Source organism: Scyliorhinus torazame, chromosome 11 (assembly GCF_047496885.1).
Source record: "Scyliorhinus torazame isolate Kashiwa2021f chromosome 11, sScyTor2.1, whole genome shotgun sequence".
Classification (NCBI taxonomy): domain Eukaryota; kingdom Metazoa; phylum Chordata; class Chondrichthyes; order Carcharhiniformes; family Scyliorhinidae; genus Scyliorhinus; species Scyliorhinus torazame.
This window is the reverse complement of record NC_092717.1, coordinates 21,526,825-21,541,992: the sequence shown is the minus strand read 5'-3', so window position 1 is coordinate 21,541,992 and position 15,168 is coordinate 21,526,825. Positions and strand designations below refer to the sequence as shown.

The 15,168-nt window shown below is 43.5% G+C and overlaps 1 protein-coding gene and 1 long non-coding RNA gene across 3 annotated transcripts in view; one reads left to right on the top strand and one right to left on the bottom strand.

The window, feature by feature from the left end:
* The window catches only part of LOC140385170 (uncharacterized), a 56,023-nt gene extending 53,404 nt beyond the window's left edge, over nt 1-2,619 (top strand). Inside the window, exon 3 of the long non-coding RNA XR_011933301.1 lies at nt 1,436-2,619. This is a non-coding gene — a long non-coding RNA (uncharacterized lncRNA). The remainder of the gene's footprint in view (nt 1-1,435) is intronic.
* nsmce2 (NSE2 (MMS21) homolog, SMC5-SMC6 complex SUMO ligase) overlaps nt 1-15,168 on the bottom strand; it is a 199,441-nt gene that overhangs the window by 181,197 nt on the left and 3,076 nt on the right. For both annotated transcript variants that reach the window (XM_072467034.1, XM_072467035.1), the window contains exon 2: nt 13,697-13,858. In XM_072467034.1, coding sequence (XP_072323135.1) covers nt 13,697-13,841 — 145 coding nt within the window. In that variant the 5' untranslated portion in view covers nt 13,842-13,858. The remainder of the gene's footprint in view (nt 1-13,696; nt 13,859-15,168) is intronic.

Genomic DNA, 15,168 nt, shown 5'->3' with positions numbered 1-15,168 from the left:
CCACATTCAATCAGCCCATTATGTAAAAAAAACTTTCTTGTGCTTTCTCTCCTAAATCTCTGATATTTAATCTCGTTTTAACACATCCATCTATCTGACTCTAAACAGGTATATGAGCAACTTGAGGATGCAATACACACAATAACAGGCTGGAAATTTTACACATGGAATTGGATAGTATACAAAACATAACATCCAGTTTTGAGGATACAAGCTGCTTTCAAATAGCTCTTTTTTTTAAAAAAATCAAAAGAACCAAGCAGCATTAGATTTTCCATTGTTGGGTTCCTCCAACAGGAGTGCCATCTGGTGGAGTTAAGTACATTGGCCTTTGCTCCTATCCAACTCATGAAAGGATTCAATTTCTCTCTTTGAATTACAAAAGCTCTTAAATCAAATGAGCAGCAAACCTTTTATGTATCGTTCATTTTCTACGGAATGAGCATGCACTTCAAAACAAAAGTGCATGAATGCATGACAAGTGCATGAATGGATGACCAAGTAAACATGCAGATTTATTTTGCATGAACTGATTGCTTTCTTTTAAAGAAATATGACCTGGTTTGTACACCCTGTTGATGTCAACCACAGGGAAAATCTCACTGGATTATGGGTGTAAACTTTATGAAGTTTCTCTCCAGAGAGAAGATTTATTCTTAACACTGAAACACTTGATAATTTATCTCATATGAAGGGAAAGTAGCAATGGTGGTATTAACCTAAATGTGATTAACTAGTGGTATCTCATGGAATCGCTACTTGGACAACTTTTTAAAGCTCATCACTTCTTAAATGTTTCAATATCTTCCCAACCATGATACAGAGATATTGGGTACTTAGATGGGTTTTATAAAATGTACTTGGGAACTACTAAATCAAAGGAATATCAGGGATGAGTGGGTGAAGACAAAAAAAAAAAGCTTGAACATTTTTTTTGTGACAAGGAATCGGGAACAAATTCATAAGTCACTGCATTGTTAGGAGCTGGAAAAGTATAGCACATTTTATGGTCTGTAGTGAAATGCAAATGCTGCTAAGCCACTTGAAATGGGTGAAATTATTGGACGTTAAGTGGATAGAAACATTAGTTTTCCCTTTATTTAACTCCTGTTATCTTCAAGGTGGACCAATGCATTTGTGTCAAATCACTAAAGCGACCTCAATATTCAATGCAGTTAGTGCATGCAACATACTAACAACAGAACATGACCTTGCAAGCTTATTCACAAGCGAAGCAAAGGGCTACAGAGAGAGGTAGGCAGAGGTTGGAAAAACATTTCAAACGGCAGAATTCTATAATCAAATTTCGCCAATGAGTAGACCTACTTTCCAGCTCTCGGTCCATAGCCCTGCTGATTGCAGCATCTGAAGTGGATATCGGATTTTTTTTAATTTTATTTTATAATGGGTTTTTCTGCCTCCGTCACTCTTTCAGATGCTGAATTCCAGACTTCCACTGTCCTCTATCGTAGAATTCCGCCAGTGCAGAAGGAGGCCATTCATCCACCTGGCCTGCAGCAACCCTCTGAAAGAGCACCCCAACTCGGCCCACTCCTTGCCCCATCCCCACAACCTCACTCAACCTGCACACCTTTGGACACTAAGGGCAATTTATCATGGCCAATCCACCTAACCTGCACATCTTTGGACTGTGGGAGGAAACCAGAGCACCCGGAGGGAAACCTGAGCACCCAGAGGAAACCCACACAGACAAGAGGAGAAAGTTCAAACTCTACACAAGGCTGGAACTGAACCCAGGTCCCTGGCACTGAGTCAGCAGTGGTTGCCACCGTGCCACCCCTGTTTATATATTTTTAGCGGGGTGAAATATTTGTAAATGCCTGGAACAAATTTAAAATCCACTTTTTTAAGGCACTGTTATTTAATCTGGTTGGCACATTTTAACAAAAAAAGCTATGTCACCTCATTTGTAAGTTATTTAAAAGATTTGAATGGGAATGTGGGATCAAGAATGTTTTCACATTTTGCATCCACTATTATGATTAAAGAATGCAAAACCAAGAATATTGTAGATTAAAAGCAGAATACCATAATAAAGTGCTTTAGTCCACAGCAACATTTGCTTTGTACTATAAAAAGCATCTAACCATTGAGTTATTTTAGTGTCGATTGCTTCATTCTGTGCAGAAATAACACATAAATAGTCTCAACCATCACAAGTACTGGGTTGCCAAATAGTTTATAGCATAGAGATATGCTCAGAGGAAAATCTTAGCAAGTCAGAACCCTGATAAAAGTAACTGGACCCTGAAAAGCACCCTCCCGCTATTGGTCCTTTCACTTTTCGCAAAACAATTTATTTAAATCGTCGGAAATTGTCAATCCACATAGAATTATGAACAGGTTTATCGCCTGAATCTCTAATCTCGTTATTTAATTGAAAATATTCAATATTACAATTCCACAATAAGGGAGACAAATGTTTCAGCCCATCCCTCTGGTTTGGATTTGAACTCAGGCGACAAGAGACAATGGAGCTGTGTATTGGCCACATTTGCCTTCCTTCTCATACAAATTTCTCTACTGGATATACTAATAAGCAACAGGTTTTATTCACAGTAAACTAGAATAAAAATACGTTGCCTTTCAAAGCTTCAATTATTTGGCAGTTTTCTCCTAATTTGACATTCTGTCATTCTGCTAAATATTTGGCAGAAAATAAACCATTTTTTCTAGCTGGCTTACATTGAAATACTTGAACATTAATAGCCTCATCTTTGATGTTTCATTTGCTATTCTACTGGTTTGGACATATTACCTCTTAGACTGAGATCCAGGGTGTAAAGCAACAGATTTAACAAAATATTAAACTGGGAAATGGACAAAAATAGTACATGGACAAGCGTTTGCAGAACTTACTATTTATCTAAAAATACCAAAACAAAGAAAGTTTTGCCTGTACTATGTCCTAACATAAAATTGCTGTTTGACACATGGCTGCTGATTTGGCAAAACACTACCAGAAAGTCACTGACATAGTTCACGTGACTTTTTAAGACATAAGCAATTCTGATGAAGCACTGGATGGATTAATCATATAATCCTAACATCGTAGAATAATACAACACAGAAATCTGCCATTTGGCCCACCTTGTCTGTACTGGCTCTTGGAAAATATTGAAATATACTGACACAATCAAACCACCGAACCTCATAGCAGCAACTTGTAGCCCCATTATGTGTGGAGCCAACATCTGCCACACAGTAACCAACAACCCTTGCAACTGATTCTGATTTTAACCCATTGCTAAGTAAATGGAAAGACAGTAACAGAATGGCAGAACTACTCTATTAATCACAGAAATGCTCTCAGACACTGGTTGGTCATTTATGCATTTCCACTTTTAATTTTTATTTCATATCTCAAGCATTCAATAATATAAATAGAAAATGGTGGAAATATTCACCACCAGGTCAGGCAGAATTTGCGGAGATAGAAACAGCATTAACACCTCAGCTCTCTGACCTTTTGCCAGAACAGGAGGTTTATGGATGCAGGTTTTAAGCAAGTACAGGTATGCTGAAAGGGGGTGGCACGGTGGTTAGCACTGCTGCCTCACAGCACCAGGGACCCAGGCCTTAGATGACTGTGTGGCGTTTTGTCCGCATGGTTTTCCTCCCACAGTCCAAAGATAGGTGGATTGGCCTTGATCAATGCACAGGGTTACAGGGATAGGACAGGGGAGTAGGCCAAGGTAGTAGTGCAGACTCAATGGGCCGGATGGTCTCCTTAATCAGTGGGAGCGGGGTGGGGAATTAAAATGGCAAGCAAACAGGGGTTTAGTCACACTTAAGAATTGAATGGAGATATTTGGCAAAGCAACCACCCAATCTGTATTCTGCCTCCCAGTGTGGAGCAGGCTGCATTCCGTGACAAAAGTAGCAAAAGTACAAATCTGTTTCATCCGGAAGCGAAGAGGTAAAAGGGTAAATGTTCCATTTCCCGCACTTACATGGGACGCTGACGTAAGAAGATGAGAGATGGGAGAATTAATCGGTATGTCACAAAAGGAACAATCCCTTCGGAATGCTGAAAGGGTGGGTGATTGGAAATATACTGTGGGCAGCACAGTAGCATAGTGGTTAGCACAATTGCTTCACAGCTCCAGGGTTCCAGGTTCGATTCCGGCTTGGGTCACTGTCTGTGCGGAGTCTGCACATCCTCCCAGTGTGTGCATGGGTTTCCTCCGGGTGCTCCGGTTTCCTCCCACAGTCCAAAGATGTGCAGGTTAGGTGGATTGGCCATGATAAATTGCCCTTAGTGTCCAAAATTGCCCTTAGTGTTGGGTGGAGTTACTGGGTTATTGGGATAGGGTGGAGGTGTTGACCTTGGGTAGGGTGCTCTTTCCAAGAGCCGGTGCAGACTCGATGGGCCGAATGGCCTCCTTCTGCACTATAAATTCTATATAAAATGCCGGATATTCAGCAGCATTTCCACATTTAATTTTTTTTTCCCTTTTCATCTAAACAAAATCTATAGCTTTCCCATGAAGGATCAGTCTAGATAAATACATTCCCAGAAGCATATCCTTATTTTTATTATCTACAATATCTATCCATGGTAAGCTAAATGTCACAATTAATAACAAATTGACACACTAAGGAACTTGCCTTTATTAAGTCACAAATATTTCAGCATCAAAACTCACTGCTTTACAACAACAAAAAATGTGTACGTGTATAAGGTAGGAGCAATTAAAAGAACAAAAGGGATGATTGGTGCAAGGTAAAAGGGGGTGGTAATAAGACAATGAAGACATTTAAAAATGAGTCCAGAGGAGGTGTAAATGACAACAGCAGAACCCATTAACACACACTGGTGTTGGTGAAAGTGGGAGTGGTGTTTATGATTAAGGTGATTAAGGCCGAAAGATTTAAAAAATGCTACTCACAGATGGGATGCTGTTCCTTGAACTTGTGTTGAGTTTCACTGGAACAGTGCAGGAGACAGAGTACAGAGAGGTCAGTGAGGGAGTGAGATGGAGAATTAAAATGGCAAACCAACTGAGGCCCAAAGTCACGCTCACAGAATGAAAGGCGATGTTCAGCAAAGCAATCACCTAGGGTGTGTAGGCGCCCCAAGTGGAGGAGACGGTATCATGAGTAACAAATACAGCTCTTGAGGTTGAACGGCCACGTATCCGTACAGGCAGAAATTGGCACCTTGCGAAATGCTTTCCAGCAATCTTAGTCTATCTAGTCGTAGCTGAATTAGTAATAGCCTTTTACGTAAGAAAAATACATCACCAGGACAGAGTGAGCACCTCCACAGGGATAGAAATTTGGGGCCATGAGGCTCAGATCCCAGCAGGCTGGGGGGTGCAGCCTCTTCTATCACTAAGCGCTTAATTAGCCCCAAGGAACGGCTGGAGTTGTTTAGACCCAAGTCTTCTCATCAGTAACGGGGTCTTGGATTGGGCGAGAACTTCCAACTATCCTGCACCAGCAGAGGCAACACCAGAAAGGTGCTCTGTAGGCTGTGTGTGGGCGCAACAGCTACTGGGGGAGGAGAAGTTGCTACATTTTACAATCACAGCAAGTAAATCAGGTTGGCAACAGATTAATGAGAGAGGGGATGAGTAAGAACTGCACCTTGCCAGGCGGGCGGGACAGAGAAGAATTAAAAGAACAGAATTCCGTGATCCAAAAGTCAGAATTACACCAATTGAGGCAAGAGGTGGACAGACTAAAACCTTGGTGAATGACATGAAACTTTACAGTACAGAACTACGCCATTCAGCCCAACATATTATATGGCAGTAATTAAGCTCCATACGAGATTCCTTCCGCCAAACCTGATCTCACTCCATCAACCCAGGGGTAGAGAGTCTTCAAGCAAAGGCTTAATACAATGAGCCTCTTCAATTAGATCAAAGAATCCTCATTGAGACATGTACGGCTTGATTTTACGGAGATCATCAGGACCCTGACATTGGCCTTAACTCTGGGTCAGGAATCCCAAAATTACAAGGGCATGACACGACTCGCGATCTTCCTGCAAGTAGCTAATTAAGAAGCCGTCACTGGAAGCTGCGTCCAATTAAGTGTGGTGGAGAGGTGAGATATGGGAGGTCCATGGGGCTCGCTGCAATGGCTGGCATGCAGTCCAATGTAGAGAGGTGGGTGCTGCTGAGGCAGACAGGGGGCTGCAGGGGCACCTCAAAATGAAGACAATCTCAGAAGGAGAACCCTTCTACAGGGTGCCTGTGGCCACAGCTGTAGATGACCCATGATATCGAGTCTGTGTTTGTGTGATGGAAAGGAGTCGTCAATGACTCCCTGGCCTGCTGCTGGCTGCCCCCAGTTCAATTATAGGCTGCAGCCTCAGAAGGGGGTTTAGCTCCAGAAAACTGTACCATCGCTACCCATTCCGTGCACAGTGGGGATCGCACCTGGATCTGACTTGGTTGTTTGGCTCCTAGACAGACATTGGGGTTTACAAACTGTATTTATCGGGCTTCGCTTGCAACGACCAGACCAAATGATTTGACATTCCACTAAATTTGTAAAATGTCACTTCCAGGTGCCAACCATCACTGCCGGCAATAAAGATTTTTTTTAACCAACGTTAATAATGAAATTCTGAGTTTTTCTGTGAGCGTAAAATAATTATTGCAGGTTACTTAAATCATTACTGACCCTGCTAAAATATGTTTGAACCCAATCTGTCACATTAGACAAATACAGCAAGTTAAAATGCAGCAAATCTACATACTGTGCCAATGGGTAAGTAATATTGTTGGGCAGCACGGTGGCGCAGTGGGTTAGCCCTGTAGTCTCACGGTGCCGAGGTCCCAGGTTCGATCCCGGCTCTGGGTCACTGTCCGTGTGGAGTTTGCACATTCTCCCCGTGATTGTGTGGGTTTCACCCCCACAACCCAAAGATGTGCAGTGTATGTGGATTGGCCACGCTAAATTGCCCCTTAATTGGAAAAAATGAATTGGGTACACTAAATTTTTTTTTTTTTTTTTTAAATCAATATTGTAACCAGACATCACCATATATTTTAAAATCTTGCAAAGCAACTGCACTTATTAATTCTTCAGAACCTCTAGAAGCATTGCATGAAATTTGATGTACAGACCAAGCATCAAAGTGGAACTAACAGAACCAGAAAGTCATCATAAACTGAACATCTGGAAATACTATGTCAAACTAGCCATCCTCCCATGTTTGTATTAGTGGTTTTCATCCATGCGTGATATCTACGTTGTGGACACTAAAGTTAATTATGATCTGGGGATTTTAAAAATCCTTAAGTGCGCGCTTCAATGAATTGAGCTTGACATGACGCTGAGCTCTTCTGTCGCCTGCAATCCAAGTTCACCTTTTGGCCAGTAGTCCTCCCGCTGCACAAGACACTTCCTCCCACCTTCATAATTTTCATTTTGCCTGGTCATCTCCTTCTGACGTCATCTTCCCTTGATCCTCTCACTGGGAAGTACATGATATCAACAGTCTCAATTTTTTCTTCCCACCCCACCCCACCCACCTTACTCAATCGGACCTTCCTCCCTCTGAACTTGCAGGATTCTCTTCTCTGAGCCCCAAGCCGGACATTGTCATTAAGCCTGCTGTTTGACTAACAGACCTCGGGCGGCACGGTTGGTGCAGTGGTTAGCAGTGATTCGATCCCGGCCCCAGGTCACGGTCCGTGTGAAGTTGGAACATTCTCCCGTGTCTGCGTGGGTCTCACACCCATAATCCAAAGATGCGCAGGGCAGGTGGATTGGCCACGCTAAAATTTCCCCTTAATTGTGTTATGGGCCAGGGTTTAGAGAACCCCAAAGTGTATCATGGAGTTCACCTGACCCACAACTTTTAATAGATTGTGGTATAGGGAGCATCGGCCCACTCTACAGGTGTGGTACAGCATAAATGGAAAAGTATTTTTTAAAGCAAAACCATGTTTATTCTATGAACTCAAGTTAACCTTTATAAAACATACAGTGAACATCTTAGCAACCATTAATTCAAATACAACCCCCAAAGAATACAACACTACGTAATCCTTAAGCTGTCCTTTTAACATCCATAAGACTTAAAAAAGAACTTTTAACAGAAGCACATCAGGTTAAAGTCACTACTGAGAGCAGTTATTCGTTTTAAATCACCAAAGGATCGATTTACAGTCTTTAGATTACAGAGAGAGAGGCTAATACCCCTTCTGGCTGTGACTGCAGCTATCCAGCTCTGAAAACAAAACTAAAACACACCCTGCAGCAAACAGCCTAAAACTAAAGAAAAAAGCTGATAGACAGCCCAACTCCACCCACACTCTGACATCGCTGATAAACCCCCATTTCTTAAAGGTACATTTCTTCAACACCCATCTCTTAAGGGTACTCTCACATTGACAATTGGAAAAAAAGAATTGGGTACTCTAAATGTATTAAAAAAACAGACATGAACTTTGTGGAGGCTGAATGCCAACTCGCAGTCATCACTCATCTCTTCTCCTCTGACGATCTTTCTCTCCACCCCCACTCCCAATTTAGCTTAGGCCCAACCCCACATTTAGAAACATACAGAATAGGAACAGGAGTAGGCCATTCAGCCCGTCAAGCCTGCTCTGCCATTCATTATGATCATGGCTGATCATCCAACACAGGAACCTGCTCCTGCCTTTCCCCCCATATCCTTTGATCCCTTTATCCCCAAGAACTATATCTAACTCCTTGGAAACATATAATGTTTTGGCCTCGCTGCTTTCTGTAGTAGTGAATTCCATAGGCTCACCACTCTCTGGGTGAAGGAATTCCTCCTCACACAGCATGCTTGTACCTCCTTCCCAAGATCCACAAACAGTGCTACCCTGGAGAAACATCCTTTCAGCCTGTTCTTGCCCCAAGAATTTATTTTTTCCTATCTTGATCACTTTTTCTCCCCTTGCCCAGATTCCTCCAACCTACATTTAAGACTTTTCCAACACCATTCTCCACGTCACAGGTTTCCAGATTCCTGATCCTAAGCATCTCCTCTCTACACCTCCATTTCTTCCTTGAATGGAGGCCCAATCAGTCTCCATCCACCAGCCTCCTCTATACGGCTGAACTTGGTCACACTGAACAACTTCTCCTTTGATTCACCTATGAGATTATTCGAATAAGGAGCCACTGTAGCATATTTCTAATGTGAATAACATTCTCTTTTCAGGGACCAAGCAAACAAGCAAGTTTTAACTGAATGATTTATTAGGAGTTGAATCCACAACAGGTGGATTCCACAATTGAAGTCTGCTGTATGGAATGAAGATAATGAGCGGAAATGCAAATAATTTGCACGAGCAGACAAAGTTACCTGCACAACAAAACAAAAACAGCGCATGACCCCGGTGTGGTGCACCGAAAAACCCGGAGGAAACCATCTTGAACAATGATTCTAGCTTCACCTCTTGCCTTTCAGAGCCTTCAGTTTGTGGGTTCGAGCACAATTGACAAACAATTGAAATGAACGAGCAGCTAATTTGTTTTTTTGTAGGGATGAGTGAAAAAGAAATGTTGGCCAAAGCAGAACAGCATATTTTATTGTTCTAGACTAAAATAATTCCCTCAGTGTACAAGTGAAAGCACAAAGAAAAAAAAATTAACATTTTTGAAAGCAATGAAAATATTTCATTGGAAAACTGGAAAAAAGATGTACAGCTACTTAAAACGAATACGCAGCAACATACATTTTAATTACAGCAATATACATTTAATTATTGCACTTTCAGAGGTATCATCTTTGAATGAAATGTCAAATTGAGACCCGATCAGCTCATTAAAGTGAATGTAAAAGATCCCACAGCACTATTCAAAGAAGAGCAGGAAGGTTCTCCCAATGTTCAGGCCAATATTCATCCTTCAGTCAATGTCACTAGAAACACTGGGCTGGATTCTCCGCTGTCGGGCTTCTCTGTTACGCCTGGAGCGCACCCTCACCCAGGGATTTCCCAACGGTGTGGGGCTGCCCACAATGGGAAATCCCATTGACCGGCTGGCGGGACGGAGAATCCCGCTCACTGCATCTGTTCAATATTTAATTGCTAGTTAGAACAAAGAACAAAGAAATGTACAGCACCGGAACAGGCCCTTTGGCCCTCCAAGCCCGTGCCGACCATGCTGCCCAACTAAACTACAATTTTCTACACTTCCTGGGTCCGTATCCCTCTATTCCCATCCTATTCATGTATTTGTCAAGATGCCCCTTAAATGCCACTATCGTGCCTGCTTCCACCACCTCCTCCGGCAGTAAGTTCCAGGCACCCACTACCCTCTGTGGAAAAAACTTGCCTCGTACATCTCCTCTAAACCTTGCCCCTCGCACCTTAAACCTATGCCCCCTAGTAATTGACCCCTCTACCCTGGGGAAAAGCCTCTGACTATCCACTTGGTCTATACCCCTCATAATTTTGTAGACCTCTATCAGGTCGCCCCTCAACCTCCGTCATTCCAGTGAGAACAAACCGAGTTTATTCAACCGCTCCTCATAGCTAATGCCCTCCATACCAGGCAACATCCTGGTAAATCTCTTCTGCATCCTCTCTAAAGCCTCCACATCCTTCTGGTAGTGTGGCAACCAGAATTGAACGCTATACCCCAAGTGTGGCCTAACTAAGGTTCTATACAGCTGCAGTATGACTTGCCAATTCTTACACTCAATGCCCCAGCCAATGAAGGCAAGCATGCCATATGCCTTCTTGACTACCTTCTCCACCTGTCTTGCCCCTTTCAGTGACCTGTGGACCTGTACACCTAGATCTCTCTGACTTTCAATACTCTTGAGGGTTCTACCATTCACTGTATATTCCCTACCTGCATTAGACCTTCCAAAATGCATTACCTCACATTTGTCTGGATTAAACTCCATCTGCCATCTCTCCGCTAAGGTCTCCAAACGATCTAAATCCTGCTGTATCCTCTGACAGTCCTCATCGCTATCCTCAATTCCACCAACCTTTGCGTCGTCTGCAAACTTACGGATCAGACCAGTTATATTTTCCTCCAAATCATTTATATATACTACAAAGAGCAAAGGTCCCAGCACTGATCCCTGCGGAACACCACTAGTCACAGCCCTCCAATTAGAAAAGCATTCTTCCATTGCTACTCTCTGCCTTCTATGACCTAGCCAGCTCTGTATCCACCTTGCCAGCTCACCCCTGATCCCGTGTGACTTCACCTTTTGTACCAGTCTACCATGACGAACCTTGTCAAAGGCCTTACTGAAGTCCATATAGACAACATCCACAGCCCTACCTGCATCAATCATCTTTGTGACCTCCTCGAAAAACTCTATCAAGTTAGTGAGACACGACCTCCCCTTCACAAAACCATGCTGCCTCTCATTAATACGTCCATTTGCTTCCAAATGGGAGTAGGTCCTGTCTTGAAGAAGTCTTTCCAGTAATTTCCCTACCACTGATGTAAGGCTCACCGGCCTATAGTTCCCTGGATTATCCTTGCTACCCTTCTTAAACAAAGGAACAACATTGGCTATTCTCCAGTCCTCCGGGACGTCACCTGAAGACAGTGAGGATCCAAAGATTTCTGTCAAGGCCTCAGCAATTTCCTCTCTAGCCTCTTCAGCATTCTGGGGTAGATCCCATCAGGCCCTGGGGACTTATCTGCCTTAATATTTTTCAAGACGCCCAACACCTCGTCTTTTTGGATCTCAATGTGACCCAGGCTATCTACACACCCTTCTCCAGACTCAACATCCACCAATTCCTTCTCTTTGATGAATACTGATGCAAAGTATTCATTTCGTACCTTGCCCATTTCCTCTGGCTCCACACATAGATTCCCTTGCCGATCCTTCAGTGGGCCAGCCCTTTCCCTGGCTACCCTCTTGCTTTTTATGTATGTGTAAAAAGCCTTGGGATTTTCCTTAACCCTATTTGCCAATGACTTTTCGTGACCCCTTCTAGCCCTCCTGACTCCTTGCTTAATTTGTAGGAGCTTGCTGCGCTCAATTTGGCTGCCTTATTTCCTGACAATACAGCACTTCAAACGTACATCAGTGCCTGTAAAATATTTTAGAGACAACCCGAAATTGCGAAAGATACAAATGCAAGTTCTCTCTGTAACATACCCAATTTTTTGAGGAGTATATATTGGCTCGGATCACCGGGCAGCGGTAATGATCATCGGATTGGCACTGCAATCGAAAATTCCCCCAATTTGGCGGATTTCAAACAAAACCTTCTACGCCCAGCTTCCACAGAAATGTGCAGCGCAGTATCCACTGGGAACTCTGTGGAAGCGGAGTAGAGCTGTGGTAGGCCGGTAGCCGGGGGAAGGGGGAGGGTGGTCAGTTGTTTAGCTACCCGAGTGTTAGGCTAGGGGGTGGGATTTACTGGTCTTGCCCGTCTGTCCTGACGCCGGACATTCCCGCCCGAGATCAACAGTCCGCTCAATGGTCCATCAAATTGTCCATCCTGCCCACGATGATTACCACGACGGGCAGGACTGGAAAATTTGCCCCCAGGTTTTAAACTGTCTCACATTTCCTGGGTAAATATCCAGGTAAGCCCCGTGGGAGTTAGAGTCAGAGATTTCTGTGGTGGGTCCTGGGGAGTAGAGGAACTACCCATCGGAAACTGAAACCCCCTGGACAATTCCCACGTAAGGTCCACAATCAGGCATTGGATGCCAAAGTACATCTTCGATCATATGCCCATCACCAACAATCTGGATGTTGGAAGGTCTGAGCCATTATTTATCCAGCCTCACTGGCCAATTCTTCAAAATAAACAGTCTCTGATAGTACGATAAATAAAACCCACACTAACAATTACAGTCTGTGCCGTTTGTACAGCTCAACATGCCTTCATTATACATGACAATGAACATAAACTAAGAGGATACTCTCTTTGAAGCTCATCCAACTTCTTTGAAGTGAACAAAATGTCAACAGCTTTAATACTTTAGCTACCAGTGGAATAATGGCTGTATCAGCCAGGCTCCTTCAACAATTGTGATTCAAAATTTTTTCCAATACTTTTTATAGGGACGAAGCTTCCATAGGAAATCCTGCATTTTCTGTTAACCACAACGTGATTTAATATACCAAATACCTGGGACTGCATTATCATAGGAGGAAGACTTAACCCTTGAAATGAAAATTAAATGAAAATCGCTTATTGTCACAAGTAGGCTTCAAATGAAGTTACTGTGAAAAGCCCCTAGTCGCCACATTCTGGCGGCTGTTCGGGGAGGCTGGTACGGAAATTGAACCTGGCCTGCCTTGGTCTGCTTTCAAAGCCAGCGATTTAGCCCCGTGCTAAGCCAGCCCCTTGTACCCTGAGTTTTGGAAATCATACAAGCCTTCCCAAAGTCCTCAGGGGTTCTTTAATCCAACATAAAAACAAAATGGGCCGAAACTTCCAAGATCCCCAACATCAGATTGGAGAGGTACCCTGATGTTGTACTGGGGAATCCCTCTCGGAATTTCCCAAGTGAGGTTTACATGGCAATTATCCAGAGGCTCTAACTTACCCCAATCCCCTCCTCACCTCCCCTGCCTCCCCGACTGGCCCCCACCGAACCCACCCCTTACCATCCCACTCACCATACACCACAACAGCCCCTCCACTCCCTACTACCCTACCACCCCCCCATCCACTATACCCCCCACAACACCACAACGCCCCCCACCCCGGGAGAAAAAACTTATTTTCATCACACCTACCTTCATGTTCAGTTAGAGCAAGTGCAACATCTGTTACGGCTTCAATTCCAGTGTTAATAGACACATGACATGTTTTCAGTGAAGACACTGCTGAATCCACAGAGTTGAAGGAAATCACAGGCATTATGGTGGACCGTCCAGGCATCCTGTAATCGTGTCAACCTGTGCACGGCAATAACAGACAATCAAGCAGCAAACCAAAAGGAAATCCATCGTTCATAAGATTCTCTGCATTTCTTATGCAAACAAATGTTTCCATTGTTAAATCAGAAGAATATACATCTGGACAGGGGTAGAAACTACACCACTTTCTTAAATCTAAGTTGTCGTCACCTCTAAAAATTCTAACCACCAACAATCAAATCTGTTTGATTATATTTGGGAGTTTCCTGGTCTGTCGAGCTCAGCTACCTGTCGACTGAGCGAATGGAAGAACTCAGAGGAGGCTGAAAATGTCACACAGTGCAGTGCATCATTTGAGAATCTGAAAGAATGTACATAGGCAAATCAGAGTGTGAGATTTATTGAAGAGTCATAATGAGATCCCTTTTATTAAAAAAAACAATTTTTTAGGCCCCCAATTCTTTTTTCCCCAATTAAGGGGCAATTTAGTGTGGCCAATCCGCCTACCCTGCACATCCTTTGGCTTGTGGGGGTGAGACCCACGCAGGCACGGGGAGAATGAGCAAACTCCACACGGACAGTGACCCGGGGATCAAACCCGTGTCCTCGGCGCCGTGAGGCAGCAGTGCTAACCACTGCACCACCCCCATAACAAGATCTCTAACTGTTTGTCCAACCCTGAACCCAGCTGAACCAAGAGCACCTGTCACGGCACTAGTGTCATCCTCACAGCTGGGTCTGCTAACTCACCACTAACTTGTTGGAAAGCTGGTAACATTCAGCACGACACAGGAACTGTACCATCTAATCAAGAACTTCAAGATTATGGCAAGTTAATAATGATGACAATGCAAATAGGAATCATTTCCAATGCTGAGCAAGACTGCAAGAAGACGGTACATATTGAAAATGAAAATCGCTTATTGTCACAAGTAGTCTTCAAATGAAGTTACTGTGAAAAGCCCCTAGTCGCCACATTCCGGCGCCTGTTTGGGGAGGCTGGTACGGGAATTGAACCGTGTTGCTGGCCTGCCTTGGTCTGTTTTAAAAGCCAGCAATTTAGCCCAGTGAGCTAAACCAGCCCCTATTTACAATCACCAAGGAATTAAATGGGAAGTTGAAAAAGGATGGTTACATTGAAGCAGTCTAAAAAGACGAGATCACTGGCTGAAATATGGATTTCCAGGGATAATGGGATTGTCCTATGAGGAGAGATTAAGAGGACTATCTTTATATTCCCAGAAGTTTAGAATAATGAGAGGCGATTTTATTGAAACATGTACAATTCTGGGCAGCATGGTGGCGCAGTGGTTAGAACTGCTGCCTTCTGGCGCTGAGGTTCCAGGTTC